Here is a 20,635-nt window from a genome sequence, read left to right on the forward strand (position 1 = left end):
TCGCCATATATATTCTTTCCCACTCATCCCTTCGTTTTATATATTAAGTCATTTTACTAATCAGCTCAGGATGAAAAAGCTCCCAACACCTGGTCTATATGGAGCAAATTAAGCTGCATTTACACATCCATGCAAACAGATTGTCAGAAGCATCAGGAAGATCTCCACAGGGGCACTCATGTGCACTAAGGTATTTTCAGAGTGGCTTTGAACATGCATTGCACGCAAATGCCACCAGCTGCCTGCACAATTACTTGCACACTTCTACCTTAAGAAGTTGTTTGTAATGTTCAAATGATTTAGTGCAAAGGAAAGTTATGTTGGCTGTGTAAGTAAAACCAACCTAGGCAGCAGCTGATAACAAGTCACCTGTAAAACCTGAAACTGCTCTCAGATTTCACTAAAACTTGCCCTAACTTGAGGTTATTCCTCACACACTCTTCTTAAGGATCAGAAGGTACAAGAATCAAAGAAGTTACAGGTAAGTAGAATTTGCCGTATTTTTACTACACTAAGATTGCTTAAATAAATTCCAGATTTGTTGATATAAATTGTCTAATAAATCCTACTTTCTGCAGAAACTGGAGATAATTGTGTTAAAAATCCAGCAGCTATTGAGATTCAAATGAAAGGCATGACATTATACAATCAGACTGACTCCAGAACTGATGCACCATGTTGATATTTAATGATAAATCTACTGAAGGCGATTCAAATGGCATTAAAATACACAACTATTCAGGCATAGCAGAGACGGAGAGGAATGAGAATGAATTTAGTAAATTAAAACTTGCATTATCTATCCCAACAGGTGATTTGTAATACGTTGTAACGTCCCTGTGTCAAATGAAGAGGAAAATAGGAAGCCATTTGGCAAACAATGGACTGAAAGAGCAAGTTATTTCTATTTGTAGCAGGAGACTAGCTTCAACAGAATCTCACTTTGTACCTGAGATTTGGTGGAAATGTACAGTCACCTTCTGAAACTGGGGCCGAATCTACCTAGATGCTATCCTGTGTCACTAACATGAAAGTGGCAGTGAAATGAATATGAATATCAAGACAAGTCTCAGGAAGACTAAGCTCAAGACCACATCCTCTGGGTCAGCTACAGTTCTAGTGGGGAATTGCACCAGAGCTTTTACACAGCTTTTGTTCATTTCAGTGAAGCTTATACAGAAGAACTTGCAGATGGTTCGTGCCCCTTACCACCTTGTGAATAGGCAACAAGTATATATATATATATATATATATATATATATATATATGCTCAAAAATGTACTGTTTGACATTTTTCAACATTTTGAACTAGGGAGGAAATTAAGAAGCAATTATGGAAAAAAATATGCATCTCAGTTCAGTAACTCAAGTAAACATAGTACAATTATTTTGAACATATTGTGTGGGATAGCTTTAGTTTTACTGTTGTTTAGCTGTTGTTTTAAAAGGATGTTTATATGCTGTGATTTCAGTTTTATTGCTTTCATGGAGGTTTTTATTGTTCCTTGATATTGTACCCTAGCTTGGTGAAGCTATGTTGACAGGATAGATAAAAGTTTGCTACAGTTCTACTTTGATGGTGCAAGTTCTATGCTGGAAATAAATAATGGCAGACAGATCTTCTGCAACGTGTTGAAGTAAAGACCTGGTTCACACATAACACTAAACCATGGTTTATGAAACTATAGTTTATGAAACTATAGTTTCATAAACCATGGCTTAGCATTATGTGTGAACTCTTCCCAGCAGCTTAACTATAGTTTGTTTACTGCCAACAAAGCACAGTCTGGAGTCATTGTTTGTTAAAATATGAAGCTTGGTTTGTTTTAACTATAGATCAGTGTTATATGCAAAGTCAGCATCTCTTTTAACCGGGACTTGTTTGAACACCCCACTGCAGATATTTGCAAAACTACAAAAACACTAGGCAAAAGTGGCTGAAAAATAAGAGGAACTTTGGTGGGGGGGACAAGTTGTAGTTTGTTCCATCACTTGTGGGAAACTCATGAATAATTCATGTTTTGTTAAGAAAACATTGGCTTTACACAAACCATGGTTAGCCTTACGTGTATGCCAGGTGTCTCTCAGACCCAGAAAAATCCCAGCAAGCACTCTCTCTCCAACCATCACAGCTACTGATGATCAATATGGTATCCTACACATTTCTGAAGTTCTTTTGGGCAGCAATGATGCTGAGTGAACTCTTGTACTTTGAAAGGTTGAGCTTGATTCAAAGTGGAGTATACAACTTACTTACCGTAACTCAGATGCACAAGACCTATTTGCTCTGTTGGATTGTGAATTGACTCCTATCAGCTATAGCTTTGGGATGTTCCTCCATTTAAGGAAAAATAATACCCTACTCTGCTTGGCTTTATGTGAAATAAGAAAGAAATAGGATGAGAAATATAATGATTAAACTGCACAGAAAACCTCCCGGGGTCTAGAACAGAAAAAATAGGTGCTAAAATAAAAATGTAATATTTGTATTTGTGCCTCTGAATAATTAAAGTATGCATGCATACCCCGCCCCCCCCCCCCCACCGCCACAGGTATATATTAAAAAATCAGCAACATTGCCCAAGCCACAGTGCATTAGTGTTCTAATGCATATTGATTTCTGGGCAAATATCATCTTCTATAAGCTCTTAAGAAAGTCTCTTTGGTTCCTTTTACAATCCACAAAACTTTATATAGATTTTACGCTCTAAAAAATTCTATATCTGAAAACCAACCTTTCCTAATGCATTTTTTCTAACTATTCATGGTAAGTTGGGGTTTTTTAAAACTCTAGTGAATACAAGCAAAAAGACACTGCACATTAGGCAAGGGAGCATAAGAAGAGCCAAAAATAAAATCCCAAACAGATTATCTTTCATGCAAAACTGCATGAAATCTAAACGGCATATCTAGTGCAGTCTCCTAGTTTTGGGGGGAACCCTATAGAAATGTTCCTCTCCTTTGCCAGCACACAGGACACACAAAAGGATGGCATTAATTTAAGATTTACTAGTGTGCAATAAGGATACGGAACACATTGTAGATATCTATCAGACCACAGAAAATAGCGATTATAATGGAAAATGTCACACACAGGGAAGCATAACAAAGCTTGTGGTCAAAGGAGCATTTAAAGATTTAAAAGGGGGGGAAGGACCAGCAAACAGAATGGTACAGTGCCCTTGTCAAATGGTCCATCAGATAGCAAAGAAGATGAAGCTCAACCAATAGTCAAGCTAAAGTTACCATCAACAGACCTTCTCATGGTATAAAAGATGGGTAGTTCCTTGATGTGCACATACTTTCCAAATTATTTTTTAAGCCTCATGGAAATTTCCCAGAATTTTAGTACAAAACATTTCTCCTGAGGACCACTTTTTTTTAACAAGCAATTTACTCTACTACAATGGCTTTCTGTAGGTTATTTGCACTGACATATGCATTTGTGTACACTTTTTGTTGTTGTTGGAGAACTGCCATCTCACAAAAGTGGAAGAAATGAGAATTTGGAAGCACAGCTGCATTTCACTTTGTGTATTTTTTTTTGAAATGCAAATTAAGTAGGTTTGCATTAAAATGTGAGGTGTACCAAATTTATTCCCCATTTCTAATGGTGGCATGCTTTTGTTCAGGGTTCTAGCTAGCCAAACACGCCCATTTTCAGGATCTGTTTTCCATTTCTTCACCCCAGCCTGATTTTCTGGTTTGTTTCCCACAAACAGAAACTCAGCATCCTATAGTCTTTCTTCATGTCCAGCCCTTACTAAATAAGGGTGGGAATGTGTATTCACAGTCCCCTCCCCCTAATATTCTATTAAAAGTACTTCTGCAAATTGGACTTCACCTAAGCCAAAACTGCCTTCTTGTTTGCCAGTGTTCTAGGTCTGGCAACATACCTGTCGCCACTCAGCATCTGAGTTTACTATCATAGGGTGTGATGGGCCAGGCTGCCTCGGAAACCCTCTGGCATTAGCCATTCAGGGTGAGAGAAAAGCAATTAGCTTCATTTGCCCTCTAGGATATAATTTAATTCCTGTCATAATTTTATTTGTATGTACAGGTTGCCAGAGAGGAAGAAGAAAGAAAACATAGTGTTGCTGCAGCAGTTGTTTTATGCAAACTACTATGGAAAAAGGTCAGAATTAGCACCAAGGAAGGCTTTTGGGGGGGGGGAGAAATCTCTTGTAAAAGTGCAAAATTTGCTCTAAAAAGTCAAGAAGTTGGATCAGCCCAAAGAATTTTTTTTCTTCCTGTAGTTGTAAGAAATTAGATAAGATTGTAGAATCAGCTCATCATTAGGAGCTTCACCCTCCTTATGCTATGAAGAAAGGTTTTTGTGGGGTGACACTGCCGTGAGGAGGACATACAACACAACCTCCTCTCATATGGTCCATGCCTTCTGACTTTGCTTGAGTGATCTGTGAAAAAGCCGCACTGCAGCAACTTCTGTTATGCAGAGATTCCCAAAGCTGGAATTGTCCTTTCAAAAAGTTTAACATCTCATAATCACAGAGTAAATATTCACAGCACTGGTTTAAAGGTCTTGCCCCGTATGAGAATCAACGGACAACAATCAGCTAAAATGCCAAAGAGGCTTTGAAAATATAATGCTAAAACGCAGGTGGGGAAAAATGATCCAATCTGTGAAAATAATAACATGCCAGCTGCTTATCTTGGGCAACTATTCACCAGCATATTTCACTGATATGTAGCGATATCTCAGCAATTTAACAAATATTGCTGAAATCAAGTCTTGCTCGAACACAACAAACTTGCTAGCAATCTAGGCCCTGCAGGAGTTCAAGAATGTATTTTCATTCAAAAAGGATTTGCATAATTAAGCTTTCCTCTATAAACTGGGAACGCTTGATAAATATTCCCACTGTTTCACCTGAATTTCAGAAATCAAAGTAATGGAGTATTTTAATGTACAAAAATTGCCCATGTACCCTTGTCAATGAATAAGAATTCAAATGAGTAAGAACTGCCATTTTGGAATAAATAATATCAATACAAACTGCTTAGGGAGATTCATCATTTCATTTTGAGCATCTGGTCTTCTGCTGAAATGGATTAGTTTGGTTTCTTCTAGTTTTTACGTTAATTTAATGGATAGTTTATAACAAGACAACTATAAAGTATCAATACTGGGAGGTGATGAGGAACACTCTGTGCTTTGTGTACCAATAGAGTATTTAGGAGAATGTGTATTATCTATTATATGAAAGAATGGAGCTGTACAATACAATAATATTTGGTAAAAATTAATGCCTATCTTAGAAGTAGGGATGCCTGAGAAATTCAGTCTCTGTAAATCTGATATAAACTGAGTTAATGTGCACCTCCCAAACTAATGTGCAGAGTAGAATTTAGATCAACTAGATTTCACATTTCTTGAATGGCCCAGCTCAAAATGCATATTAAAATACTTTTCAAAACGCTATTTGAGGAAAAAAATGTTTAGAAATTGGGGGGGGGGGGTTATATGAATTAAAATGTGAATTTGTGCAGGAATTCTTAAATATACAATGCAAATTAATGAAAACAACAGGACAGGCTTAGGGCAGATAAAGATGTTTATCTAGATAGCACTCACTGGGCAGTATCTAACATAGTACTTCTGCTAGTGCAATGGAACTTCTCCTCCCTTCCCTCCCACCCCAGGCCCTCCCCAGATTTGCTCTAGAGTGTTTGGGAAAAACACAGATTGGGGATGGTGTGGAGGGGTGCAAGGGAAGGAGGGGAAATTCTACTTTGCAGCCAAAAGTCATTGCACTCTTGGAAGTATGTTGTTGGATAATGACCCCCTGTCTCCAGTACTACCCTGGAACAGGTGAATAAGCAAGGAGATTTTTTCACACCATAGCTATGATCATCGGTTTGTACTAATGAACTGCCCCACCAGCCACAGAGTCTTCTCTTCACCATTCTTGCATAAAGTAATAAAATACAAATCTGAAAAGTCTATTTAGCAATCCAACCACAGCTTTATTTTACATCTTTTGACTTCTTACAATGCCCCAGCAAGGTTCAATGAAGAGAAAAGAAAAGAGGGGAAAGTGGGAGGCAGGAATGAAAGCAAACATTTTAGCAGCTTGATAGATCATTTAGAATCATAACAAGGCTTACATACAATTGCAAAGAATTATAAATCATATGCAGCCTGCCTTCTGCTTTAGTACAAAACGATGAGTGAGAGTGGCCGAGAATTCTATTTCCTTAAGTTCTAGCTTACAATTTAGCACAGCTTTCATTATAATGTGGCATTTATGCCACTAATTTTTCAGCTATTCAAGACAAACGTTACTTGAAGCAAATCTAAATTGTGTATGTAGGCAAAGTTTAATACTTACCCCTGGAGTGCTTTTTCTCCAAACCAATCTCCCTTTCCTAAAGTACGGAGGAAGATTGAATCTTCTCCAGGCGAATCTTCACGAGTAACATTTACCTGAACAGAAGAGTTTTTAAAAAATGACAGTGAAAGGATATTGGCTCTGAAAAGGTATATTGTACTGAGAAAAAGCTGTAAACTAAATTTTCTGTTCATATGCCAGTTCCATAATGAAGCCTTCAAGAGACCTTTTCCAAGCTAGCATTTTCAAACGTAGGCCCCATCTTGAAAAACGGGGCTATAATACTGGACTAGGAATCTTGCAAGTGTTACTAAGTTAATTTAAGGGTATACTACAGAGCACGGCATTTCTATGTGCTGCTCTGGTTCGCCAGAAGCGGCTTAGTCATGCTGGCCACATGACCCGGAAGCTGTACGCCGGCTCCCTCAGCCAATAAAGCGAGATGAGCGCCGCAACCCCAGAGTCGTCCGCGACTGGACCTAACAGTCAGGGGTACTTTTACCTTTTACAGAGCAAAAAGAAAAGATGTCATATCAATACTTTGATATCCTCTTCATCGTAACACTGTGATGTCAAATACCTAGATTTTGTAAAAGCATCTTATGATGCAGAATATCATGTGTTTCTTCACCCAAAGCCAACAGATTTTGTTTCACATGATTCACAACACATAACTAGAGCTGGATTGGGCCAGTGTTCTGAGTCTTACATTTATATAAGCCCTGGCTCATCCTGTTTTGAAACAGAAAAACAACAGAAATACTAAACAATACTCAACCATTTATGCAGTTCAACAACAGGGTTATAGGACACACACAAAGAACTCAAGTTATATTTTAAAGAACTGAGAAAATACTTGGGAATCTTTTTTCCTCTCCCAGAGGAATGATTGGCTCCATCGGTTACTATAGGGGTGGGGAAAAGATGCTGCAGGAGGTATATCTGCGGGGGGGAGGCCTTCACTGGGGAATGGGGACTTTGTCCAACCCCTGGATTTGGCCCTCACGTGTTTTAAAATCATCAATATGCAATGCAATGTGGGTATGTGGCCAACTTTCAGAGGGTTGTGGGTAGCTTTGCCAGCTGAAACAATTGCCAAAGCGCACACAATCCCTGGCTGACAAAGGCTTTGCTCAGGCAGTACAAAGCATTTTTCAGGCGGAGAAGGCAGTAATTCTTCTCCTGATGGATTTTCATCCAAGCGGGGGTGGGGGGAATGAAGGTTTTAAGAGCTTGCATCTCTCCTTTGAGACAGGCAATTTAACAAGCCCATGAAATTCTTTCCTGAGCCTGGCGCAGGAAATGTTCACTCACATTCCCAGTTTTGGTTGATATATTTTTCTCCTAATAGTTTCACAAGGCTGGAACTGAATGTTATGGCAGGTGCTGGGTTGCTGCCCAAAATAGCAGCCCCTCATTCTACCCCCTTGTTCACAATGTCAGGAATATGCTACATGGGACATAGATGACATCATACAGCTGCGAGTTTTCCTGTTTTAAGAGTGGAGTATGAAAACTTGCAATGTAATAAAGTCATGCAACATCAAGGATCTCTAGATATTTAAGGGAGAATAAAAGAGGCCTGTGGATGGGGGGCTTATATCTGTCATAAGGTGAGGTTTCAGATTCAGAACTGGCCCACCTGCTGGCAATTATGAAAGGTGGGGCTGCCCACCTGCCAGTCACATGACATCATATGACACCAGGTGATTCAACTTCAAAAGCAGGCTGCAATGGATGAATCAATGCAAACTATGGCTGTAAAGGAAGATTCTTTATTTGCAGCCTTGACTTGAATTCAAACAAGTATCTAATTCAAGCCGCAGTGGCAACTGCAAAGGAAGAACTAGAAGTGCACTCGGTGGCTGCATTCCTATGGCAGTTTATTTCATCTCCATTACTTTTCTCTAACTGTTAAGTTCTGCATTATATCTGAGCTTTCACACGACGTAAAGCCACTTCCGAAACTAAAGTGGGACATAGTGTAAGTTTAGTGTCAATTTCTGTGTTATTTACTTCCAGAAAAAAAGCAGTTTGCAAATAATATGGAAATGAGTTTTAAACTTGTGCTATATTCCACTATAGTTCTGGAACTGGCTTCTACATCGTGTGAAAACTCCAATATAGCATGGAAGTTAACAGTTAGGGAAACATTGTGAATGTGGAATAAATGGCTATCTGAACGCTCATCATGTATACAGCCGATTCCTCTTTTTCAGCTTTAATCTGGTGCTTTAGCTCTTCATTTTGTTGTCAGAGAGACAGAAAAAGGCGTCAAATTCAAAAACTGAACTCCACCTGCAGGTGGGAAAGGAAGAATTGGGAGTGCATTTCAATTTCTTTTGAATTTGGTACTACAGCTTTACCTGTCCCATGCCTGGTATCATATGTCATTATGGGATGGGCAGATGGGTGTGTTTTGGGCTAAGTCACAGCACAGGTCAAATGGGGAGGCTGGACTGTCATAATTAGGCCTGTAGGCTGAGGTTTCCTACTACTGATAATATGCTTCATTATTCCCTCTAGAAAAGCCAAGCCTCCACATGTTTCTTCCTAAACACAGTTGCCATGAAATCAGTTGCTGGAACTATGGCCAGGGAGGTGGGGGTGTGGGGAGAGAAAACTAATATGTAGTATACTTAACATAAATATAATAAATCCATTTTATTAATTTCTAAGGTATTTACATAACTTATGCTTTGAGCTTAAGTAAATATCCAACATTAGGGTCATTATGTTCGGTTACCAACTAGTCTTTGCTCATTCTAATTACCCTCCACATTAAGCAAACAGATAAAGCAAAGTTCACATCCAGTAGCTGCGAAACAGAAGAACTGCAGATTATGCAGTTTAAGGAGGAGGTCTCCATAACAGGTCAGAGACAGGTGGCATGCATATTTGTGGTACGACAAGGTTAAAGCACATAAAGCATTTAAAAACCATATTGTCAGGAAAGCATTGTTTAATATCTGGATAAGATATAAAGACTTACTTGAAAATAAAACCCCAAGGTGGTTATCACCGATGGAAGCAAAGGCTCAGAAAAAGCTCAATATGGAGGCCATGGCCGAAATATTGGGAAATTTTGGAGCAAGAAGGAGACAAAATGAAACTGCAGAGTTTTGAGAAATTAAAAGATAAAGTGCGAGACTGGCTTCACTATTATCAAACAAGAGAGGCTTATAATTTGGACAAAAAAATTGGCTTCCAGGTGGAAAAATCAAAACTGGAAACAGAACTGTTAGATCCCAAAACTAAGATACTTTCAAGAATGTATAACTTGTTGTTAAAATGGAATACTCAGGATGAAACGGTTAAATCTGCTATGATTAAATGGGCACAAGATGTTGGACATAACATTATGTTTGCTGACTGGGAACAGTTGTGGACCACTGGTATGAAATTTACGGCATGTAATGCCTTAAGAGAGAATATTATGAAAATGATATACAGGTGGTACATGACACCAGTCAAGCTTGCAAAAATATATCATTTGCCCGATAATAAATGCTGGAAATGTAAAGAAAATGAAGGTACATTCTTTCACCTTTGGTGGACGTGCCCAAGGATTAAGGCTTTCTGGGAGATGATCTATAATGAAATGAAAAAGGTATTTAAATATACCTTCCTGAAGAAACCAGAGGCCTTTCTCCTGGGCATAGTCGGCCAATTGGTGCCAAAGAAGGATAGAACTTTTTTTATGTACGCAACAACAGCAGCAAGAATACTTATTGCAAAGTATTGGAAGACACAAGATTTACCCACCCTGGAAGAGTGGCAGATGAAGGTGATGGACTATATGGAATTGGCGGAAATGACTGGCAGAATCCGAGACCAGGGAGAAGAGTTGGTGGAAGAAGATTGGAAGAAATTTAAAGACTATTTGCAGAAATATTGTAAAATTAATGAATGTTAAAATGATGCTGGATTGAAATTAAGTGGTATTAGCAACAAGGTTAATAAGAATATGCAAAAATGGATTGATAATGGATGAAATTATATAGATATAATATGCTAAGATATAGAGTTAAGACAAATGAAAGAGGGTAAGGATTTGCTGAATTGATTATGTAAATGGGAATACAAAAAGGGGAGGTGTGAGGAGGTCAAGGAAATATGCAAATGAGCTTAAAGATTTCAAAAAATGGATTTGTTTTTAATTTTTTTCTATCTATGTGTTTTTTGTATTTTGTATTTTCTTCTTCTTTTTTCTATGTATTTTTGTATTTTCTGTCTTTTCCCTTATTCCTTTCTTTTTTTGCTTTCTTTTTATTCTGTAAACTTCTGTTTTTTGTAAAACCTTAATAAATATTTCATAACAGGTCAGAGACAGTTGCAAGTTTGAAGGCCATGTTTCTGGCAGGCTGCCCTACATCCTTTCTCGATAAACCTGATCTCTGCAGTAAGAGGCAATGCATGTTCAGGACTTTCCCTCTAACTTATTTTTTTCTACTAATTTGTTTCATCCTTGTTAAACAAAACATATTAATAAAAATTAAAATAGAGCACAGCAAAACTATTAAGATAGCATTAAAATAGGAGTATAATTAATACAAAGCATATAATTTAATGTAGAATGCACCAACAGAAAAATCTCAGAGCCAGATTAAAATATTACTAAACTGGAAATAGAATCATAGAATCATAGAGTTGGAAGAGACCACAAGGGCCATCGAGTCCAACCCCCTGCCAAGCAGGAAACACCATCAGAGCACTCCTGACATATGGTTGTCAAGCCTCTGCTTAAAGACCTCCAAAGAAGGAGACTCCACCATACTCCTTGGCAGCAAATTCCACTGTCGAACAGCTCTTACTGTCAGGAAGTTTTTCCTAATGTTTAGGTGGAATCTTCTTTCTTGTAGTTTGGATCCATTGCTCCGTGTCCGCTTCTCTGGAGCAGCAGAAAACAACCTTTTTCCCTCCTCTATGTGACATCCTTTTATATATTTGAACATGGCTATCATATCACCCCTTAACCTCCTCTTCTCCAGGCTAAACATGCCCAGCTCCCTTAGCCGTTCCTCATAAGGCATCGTTTCCAGGCCTTTGACCATTTTGGTTGCCCTCCTCTGGACACGTTCCAGTTTGTCAGTGTCCTTCTTGAACTGTGGTGCCCAGAACTGGACACATACTCCAGGTGAGGTCTGACCAGAGCAGAATACAGTGGCACTATTACTTCCCTTGATCTAGATGCTATACTCCTATTGATGCAGCCCAGAATTGCATTGGCTTTTTTAGCTGCCGCGTCACACTGTTGGCTCATGTCAAGTTTGTGGTCAACCAAGACTCCTAGATCCTTTTCCCATGTACTGCTCTCAAGCCAGGTGTCACCCATCTTGTATTTGTGCCTCTCATTTTTTTTGCCCAAGTGCAATACTTTACATTTCTCCCTGTTAAAATTCATCTTGTTTGTTTTGGCCCAGTTCTCTAATCTGTCAAGGTCGTTTTGAAGTGTGATCCTGTCCTCTGGGGTGTTAGCCACCCCTCCCAGTTTGGTGTCATCTGCAAATTTGATCAGGATGCCCTTGAGTCCATCATCCAAGTCGTTGATAAAGATGTTGAATAAGACCGGGCCCAAGACAGAACCCTGTGGCACCCCACTAGTCACTCTTCTCCAAGATGAAGAGGAACCATTGATGAGCACCCTTTTCTCTCAAAAAAGCTTTTCTCTCAAAAAAGAACTCTACTTTCAGCCTGCTGTAACAGTATTTATTTATGCTCTACATCTTTGGTTTACTTTGTATATTAGTAATAAATAAAGAACTCTACTGAGTGGGCACTTCCACTGAAACCCTACCACCTACCATGGGGCCTGGCAGATTGGAGAGCCAACAGAATAGTACAGAATAGTAATCAGATGAATACAGAATACAGAATAGTAATCAGATGAATCAGCTAGAGACAAGCCATAAGATTCATATGGTACAGACTATTTAGACAAGTAAAGATGATAACCAGCACACTGAATTGGTCTGAAAAATAGGAAGAAAGTTTTTTCAGACAAGCTAGAAATGGAATAACGTGCTTTCATAACCTGGTCATGATAGATGTGGCACAGAATTCTGCACCGACCACAACAGAACCATGACTTAGCATTGGTGACAGGCCAAGTCCTCCCATCCTAACCAGATTTTCTATAAAAGAAGTTGAGCTTCTTTCCAGAAAACAATAAAGATAGACAGTTTGGCTCAGAAAAAAAGCCAAGCTAACTGCCCACCCCTTCCCTCTTGGCTAGTCATCCCATCCATGAATTGTCTTCCCTGATATTCCCGTGATGACCCCAAACCCCTTATACCTTTCTGTTCAAATTATATTTAGTGATGGCACACTAGGAGCAGAAATGGCGGTGAAGACTGCAGCAAGGACAGAGATAAGCCCTCTCCAATCTTTCCCTCTAATATGCTGCTACTATGCAGGACCAGAAGTCCTGGCAGCCCTTGCAGGTTGTAGTTTTTCCAAGGGTTACTGCCTCTCTCCTTATCTTAGTCTCTGATGCTGCCTGCCAATGCTATTGCTGCCCCACTTTCCAGTTACAAATGTTATTTAGGGGGAAAGGGATTAGGGAATCAATGAACTGATGGTGAGGAGGTCTGAGGTATTGGAGAAGCCAAAGAATAAATTCTGGAGCTCCTATCCGAGCCTGTTCATCTTTAATCTGCACATTGACTGTAATTCACAATTTATGTAAGTACCAAGTTTCAAAACTGTTGAGATTCAAAAGCCGTTTGCTATACAGTCTGAGTGGGCTGACGTGTCAAAACAGATGCAAAAACTCCAGAGAAACATGCAGATCTCCTGGATATAACTTTGTTGTATTATAAACTGGCGTGTTTATATTTCTGTACAGATCTGGGGATCGTTCACAGGAGTCTTATCGTGTTTGGGAAATGTAACAGGTAAATTAGTTTTAACAGCTACACAATCATGTGATCACTGCAAGGGAAAAATGTGTACAGCTCTGTGTAATAAAACTCTTTAGGTTTTTCATTTGAAAAGTGCAGCCTCCATCGCCAACACCAAGTCACAACATCAAATTAAATGTGAAATATTGCACCCCCCTTGGCACTGCATGGGGAAAAAGCGAGGGTTGGTGTTACATCCCTATAATATGCAACTATTGCTTATGACATGCACTTTAAATAGGGTGCCACAAGAGCTTACCTTGCCTTTGCTGATTATGAAGAAAGTGTCCCCGCGAGCACCTTGCCTGATAATGTACTCTCCATTTTCATAGTGCGTCTGCAGAAAATAAAAAATTACAAGAACAAAAGAAATGTTGAATGCTTGTCACCCAACTTGCAGCTTTACATTTTCATAACATAATTCTTAGTGATGCAGCAACAACAACAACAACTTTGTTCAGGCATTGCAACTTGCATACTTTAAGAAAATACCTGTGGCAAGGAGTAAAAACAACTCAAAAGAAATAAACAGTCTTTGTCATAGTTTTCATCAAAGTATATTTCACACACTGTCATATACAAAACTGGTGATTAAGAGACACTTCACAAGTCCTCCTATCATTGTTTGTAGTAGTAATTCTGCTTTTCACTTTTCTCATTATCAGTAGTCATGATGAAATGGGAAGATAATATAATTTTATTTCTGAATCAATCTGAATTTGGCCATTTAACCCACCAAAACATCCAGTCCTAAACTTGTCATTTGCAGAGGACCCAAGGGCATATTTTCCTGTTAAATTGACAGTTCCGCAAAAAAGGAAAGATCCTTCCGGCAGAGCAGGAGCTTAAAGGTAGCTGTATAGAGTAGCTGTCAGTATAGAGGCTACATTCCCAAAGCCGGGGGACGGGGAGGTTCCTCTTGCCCAAAAATTAAGTCCACTGAGGTAGTCAGTTCTTCTCCAGCAAGGATAATCAGGGGACAGTGTCTTTTATCAAAGTTTTAAATTACATTGTTCATTAAATGACATTCTATTATGTGGAAGTCAATGTAAAAAAACAACAACCCTGAACAAATAAGCATTGAAGCATAAAAAATGAGGAGTATTAAAAAGGTGTAACAAAGTATAGACCTAGTTTCCTTCCAAAAAGTTGTTCACCATACATACTGATTTGCTTGCAAGGAAATTAGACAATGTCAGCTATTTATTATAGCTCCCATATAAAACACAGTCACAGCAATATGCTTGTTCCTCAACTATGAGAAAAAGCAAGTGTATGTGTGTTTGTGTGTAGATCAGGAAAATAGTATAGGGGAAGGCCTTGAGGGATTATTGTCTGGAGTAATAATGGATTTTCCACATCTTGCTTGCTTAGGTCCTAAATTTAAACCAATAAATGGCTGTGATCACTGTGTCTCTATTTGGGGTTCGGAGACAGTGAATACTTCCATGAGAAGTAATCAGGGCTGACCCACCCATGAGGCAAAGTGAAGGGGGCAGGACCCAAAAGGGTGTTCCAGCCTTCAAGGAGCACATTACCAGCTGCTACAGTGCCAAGAGTGGCTGTAGCCACTTGGAGGCTGGGTCAGCCTCCTCCTCAGCAGCCCCCCCCCCCGCTAATTCCACAGCAACTCTGGGCAAACAGGCAGCACTGCTGGTCTCCTCCCACCCTTGAGGAGGGAATGTGGAGACTGCCCTCTGGGGTGTCCTGGACAGGCCTCTTCATCCTGTAATCACCTTTGTTTCCCAGTTCAGCTGTTGGGTGAGGTTAATTTGATTCCTCACTCCCTTGTTCCCAATGTAGATCTTCACTCCCCCTCGTCTCTGGCGGGGAAGCACCATTTTGTGGATAAACTCAGCTGCCAAAATACCGGTATATCAGGCCAGCTTTGGAAGTAATCACATTACTGTTTTTAAAGGGGGAGGTTTAGAAATAGTAAGATGCCTCATTTTAATTTCTGACAGGACTAACTGCATGGCAATTATTTGTAGAATGTAAATAATACATTTATTTATTAGTGGGATTTTTTTTATTAACCTCAGGGAGAAATTGTAAATTCTTCATGGGGGGGGTAACCAATAGGAAGGCCTCAGTTATCCAATAAAATAGCATAACATTTCATAGACGCTGTAGCTAATTATGCCCTGAAAGAATCCAGAATTTTCTTTGTTTTCCCCGTTTTCCTTTCCCTGTTTTTTTAGAGGCAAACATACATTTCAATGTATTCTATTAACTGTTAGCATAACATTACAATAACTCTAAGACTTGAAAATATATGCAAACTAGTTGTTGTTTTTTACAATGTTAATACCTAATACCTTGAGGCAAATAATTCTATTGTAAAATTATCCAGAGTAGCAACAGAATCCTATACATGTCTACTCAGAATTAAGTCTTATTGGATTCAGTGATGCTTTCTCCCAGGTAAAAGTTTATAGAATACCATCCTGAAATTATATCCAATTCTTATGTTTAAATTATTTATTTCTGAAAGAGCAGCACCCTTCCCCATTTCCTTTCCAAAAGAGACACCTTCACTCTTTTTAGACTCCATGCTCTTAATCGTTTTAGCTGCCCTTTCTGAACTACAGTCAGTCATGCAATATCCGTTCTGAGATGAGGTCAGCAGTATGGCAAGCTGTATTTCAGGTGAGGATGAACCATTGACTTCTATAATAGCATTATGGTGTTTTCTGTATTCCTCTCTATCCCATTTCTTACAAATCACACTCCAGGCAATTTACCCATGTAGAGCAATGCAGTATAGACAGTAATACAGGAGACACATTACTTACTTCCATTCCACTAATGTGAATGGCACTACTGTGATTGACATTGAATTTCACTCACACTAGAGAAGTTGAATTGCTAAGGTCAAGAAAGGCCAAGCATTATTAAATCCTCCTCCTCTTGGAATAAGTTAATTGTTGGTCCTAAATATAGTAGTAGTAGCAGTATATAGTAAAGGTAAAGGACCACTGGACAGTTAAGTCCAGTCAAAAGTGACTATGGGGTACGGGGCTCATCTTGCTTTCAGACTGAGGGAGCCAGTGTTTGCACACAGACTTCTTTCTGGGTCATGTGGCTAGCATGACTAAACCACTTCTGGAACAATGGGACACCGTGACGAGTACCAGAGTGCAAGGAAACACTGTTTACCTTCCCGCTGCAGCGGTACCTACTTATCTACTTGCACTGGCATGCTTTCGAACTGCTAGGTTGGCAGGAGCTGGGACACAGCAACGGGAACCGCCAACCTTCTGATTAGCAAGCCGAAGAGGCTCAGCGGTTTAGACCACAGTGCCATAATAATAATAATGCTCATTGCTATACCCAAGCCAGGATGGGAAGGAGCCTTATATATTGCATAAACACAACTGAGATTTACCAGTCAAAACCCTGAGAGATAATCTGCTTATATGCGCATTCATGGGTTGTTGTTCTTGCTAGCACTTGGTGATGAAATGGCAGGGCAGTAGGTGAGGCAAGGTATAATGTTAAAAGCATGCTGCCCCTTTCTGGGTTTTTCTTGCTACAGCCCTAAGGTCTTCTGCTGTCTTAATGACTCAATTTTTCAACTTTGCTATCTAGGATATCTCCCCACGGAAGCCCTCTGCAGATACATCCTGCATTTTCTGGAATGCAGCTGAAATTCCCTTAGGTAGCAGTTAGCCAAGAATAATAGGGCTCACAATGGGGTATTTTCACTAATAGCAGAAGCTGAAGGATCACATGAATCTTGACAATTAGGCAGTGTTGCCAATAACAGTTACTTGGATCTCTCATTAAGTTCGGTGGAAAAGTTTACTGCACTATCCAATGAGCAAAATGGGGAACATAGTTTTCACTTGCACAGATGCAGTCAGTACTTTTTATGCCTTTTCTCTCCCCATAGAGGGCTTAATGGAACTGCCAAACTTATTTTACTGTAAGTTTGTATATGTGCAGGAAATCTAAAATGGGTCATTTTTGTGAAATACCCAGCAAAGCCCTACAATTTATGGTGTGTGTTTTTTACCACTGTGGATTATATAGTTTCCTCAATCAAGCAATTAGTTTTTGTATTATTCAAATAACCCCTTCTCAGAAGCAAAGTCAAACACCTGCTAGATACTCTCAGGATTATAAAAATAAAAAGTTTGTTACCATTTAAAACTGTCACGTGAAGGTTTACATTAAAATTTTGGTAATTAGATTTCTAGCTGATTCAGTTTCCATTTAGCAGAAGACCGTGACACACTGAACAAATGAATAGGTGTTAAACCACAGCAGTATACAACAATTCAGAGGTAGCACTCCTGATGGTTAAAGGAGACAAGCACAAAGTTGTCACAAAATTCTTGTCAAACTCATAATCTAACCTCCCTCCTGGTATTGGGGATGCTGAATCTTTTCCCGAGGTACCTGAGCACCTAGGGGAGATGTCAGAAATCACATCCCAGTGCTCAGCAACACATGGGACATGTATCTTTAAGGATGCTGGATGTTCATATTAAGGACTAAGGCACCTTGGGAAACTACAGTGGCCTGGCAGTGGTTAGTTAGCCAAATGTTTCGCAGAGACTTAAAACCAGGGGCATTATGGTAATATTCATCTCCTTTGGTTACTCTACAACATTTAATAATGAATGTTTATTGTCTTAAAAGGCCAGTAGCTTAATTTATTGATCAATCCATCAGTTGACTAGAGCAGACTAATAATCACAATAATTTATGACAAGTGAATGGGGGCGAGTCATCTAGATAGGCTGGTGGACCAGGATTCTATCAGAAAACACACATATAACTAATTAGGAGTTTTAGAATGAAGGCTGCAATCCTGTCAGTGGTACTTGTGGGCAGGATTAAATTCCAGGTGAACAATTAATTTAAGCAGGGTGACAACAAATCATAATCAAAGATAGTTGATTCCATGTTGATAATTTAATTCTTCCAGCTACTGTACTTACAATCAGTCTATGAATACGGGACAGCTAGGAGAGTAGCAGTTATGGTAAGTTATTAACAAAGATTGAGAACTGTTATTAGGAGGTCTGCTGCCTGGAGATGAATCTGTTTGCAGGTGGCAAGTGATGATTGCCTCTCATAATGAGAACCTTTCAGTGGGGTGTGGCACTGTCTGCTTATTATTGTTGCTATTACCATTTTTATCTTAGTCTGCCTTTTGGTCAACAGGTCCTCAAGATAGCTTACCAAAATACACAGAAATATAAAGCATACTCAATAAAACCTCTTTAAAACAATCACAAAAACAGTTCCTGAAGCAAGTCTGCTGCATGAAATGAACTAAAGCAACCCCTTTCCATCAATATTGCATTCATTTCCCAAGAAGTGGTAAGAAGAGGATTTACAAGCCCTTCACATTTCCCCCTATTTTGGTCTAATTCCTGGAGCCATTCACTTATTCGGCAGTTACATAATAGCTGAAAAACAACCTCAAGTCATGTATTCTCTGGTTATTCTATTAATTGGAGGAAGTGAGAAGTGGTAGCGTAAAATTTCTGCTAAACATCGCTGGATGACAGCGTGCCTTCTCTGGGCTGCTGAGTGTTGTAAAACCAAGCTCTTGAATGGCGCTATAATTGCACTTGACAGATGTCTTTACTGTAATCTGTATTTAGAGTTTATGATGACTAGAGCTTACTTTAGGTATTTAATATATTGTCCTATGTTACCAAATTCCAGGTCAGCTTTCAAAATACAAGCTGCATATTTTAATACAACAGTATCTCTAAACATCAACACAACAAACCACAGTAAAAAAACAACAACACACAGCTTGTTATTAAAATCAACAAATGCTTGACAAAAATACTTTTATAACTTTTGCCAAAATACAATTAGTGTCATGGAACATGCCCCATTTGGGAAGATTGTTTTCATGTATGTTTTCTTAATTAACTCGTTTTTATTCCTTAACTTCTCAACTTGTTCTCAAAAAGCAAATATGACAATGATCAAGTTTTACTGATACCCGAGTGTCATTACCTGGGACCCAGGTGAATGTCATGATCTGAGACCCACTGGGGTCAACATAGCAGGCAGGCGTTTCTAAGCATACATTGCTTTCATACATTGCTTTCACAGCACTCATATTTCTGCTTTGAGTCAGTTTCTGCTGAACAATAGCTTACAGTCCACTATCAGCAGCTAGCAGGAAGAGCAAGGAGAGGTTGTGCCGATTAAGAACGCAGGAGATCTGCCAAGTTCCTTCAGGCTAGCTGGAAGGTGAAGTACAGAGTACCCCTATACTGACATGCTCTCGCCCTCTGTCACAGAACAGGTTTCTGATACACAACTGACGTCAGCCTGCTGAGCCTGCATAAACATTTTCAGTCACAACCACAACGTATCTGTGCCATTGTCCTGCATAAAGGTATATAACTAGCTAAGCAGAGATTTTTCATGCACCTCAACCTGTCTTTTTGCTAATAAGCAGGGGTTCGCTTATCAGCTTCACATACCAGAAATGTGAAGTGGCCTTGAAGAGAGTAGAAGCTCCAAAATGATCGCTTCATGTAACAGACGACCAAACATGCAACATTTTGAACAAGACAGAAGAGGAGTGAATTTATAAACTTTGTTCAGAACTATCTGTTGCCATGCTTATTTGTAAACCAATTAGAAGTAAACATGAGGAGTCCACAAGCTGTCCACACATTCTGTTATCCAATCATGTTGCTGAAAGGGATTGTTCATGAGGTAAGCATGTAAAGAAAATGTAAAGAAAAGTATCTTGAATTTTGTATTTGCGCTCCAGAATTTGGAGAACTCCTCGGGATCATTTATTCTGCAATAAATTTGAACCCTTTCCATGACGTTGCTGCCTTTATTTGGCTAAAGAGGACTGGCATATTTCCAGACCCCCTTTGTAGGGTAGCATTACTACTCCTTCAATAAATCCTTACATCATTTGCACAAATACTGAATAGGAAATCAATTAATATTGTGCAACAGGAGCTGACAATACATAGTGTAAACCAACATATTGGCGATTACATTTCCTCTTAATTTGAAAGACATTTCCTTTCCCCAACTCTGTCCCTTTTTCATATTTTGCCACAAGGAAAATATATATATACTTTTTCTGGTGAAATACAGGGTGTTGGTTTAAAAGAAAGAAGATTAAAAAAAAGATTAATTGGAGCTGTTCATACAGTTTCAGTGATATGCTGCAATATAATTGTATTCTTAGAGCCTAGATTGCAAGCCTTACCATACAAATCACAAGGCCTTAAGAGATGCACATATCAACAAAGAAATTATTACTTAAGCCAAGAGAAAAGTTACAGTATTGTTGAGTTGCATAGCTTTAGAATTATGCAAAAGAGAGAGACATAGAATTGTACAGTTGGAAAGGGACCAGCCCCCTGCAATGCA

At 39.1% G+C, this 20,635-nt stretch overlaps 1 protein-coding gene across 5 annotated transcripts in view; it reads right to left on the reverse strand.

Annotated features, from left to right (window-relative positions):
• PRKG1 (protein kinase cGMP-dependent 1) overlaps positions 1 to 20,635 on the reverse strand; it is a 583,893-nt gene that overhangs the window by 111,268 nt on the left and 451,990 nt on the right. For all 5 annotated transcript variants that reach the window (XM_053388611.1, XM_053388609.1, XM_053388608.1 and 2 more), the window contains 2 exons: positions 13,515 to 13,592; positions 6,354 to 6,448 (listed from right to left, as the gene is read on the reverse strand). In XM_053388611.1, coding sequence (XP_053244586.1) covers positions 6,354 to 6,448; positions 13,515 to 13,592 — 173 coding nt within the window. The remainder of the gene's footprint in view (positions 1 to 6,353; positions 6,449 to 13,514; positions 13,593 to 20,635) is intronic.

Source organism: Podarcis raffonei, chromosome 5 (genome assembly GCF_027172205.1).
Source record: "Podarcis raffonei isolate rPodRaf1 chromosome 5, rPodRaf1.pri, whole genome shotgun sequence".
Lineage (NCBI taxonomy): Eukaryota > Metazoa > Chordata > Lepidosauria > Squamata > Lacertidae > Podarcis > Podarcis raffonei.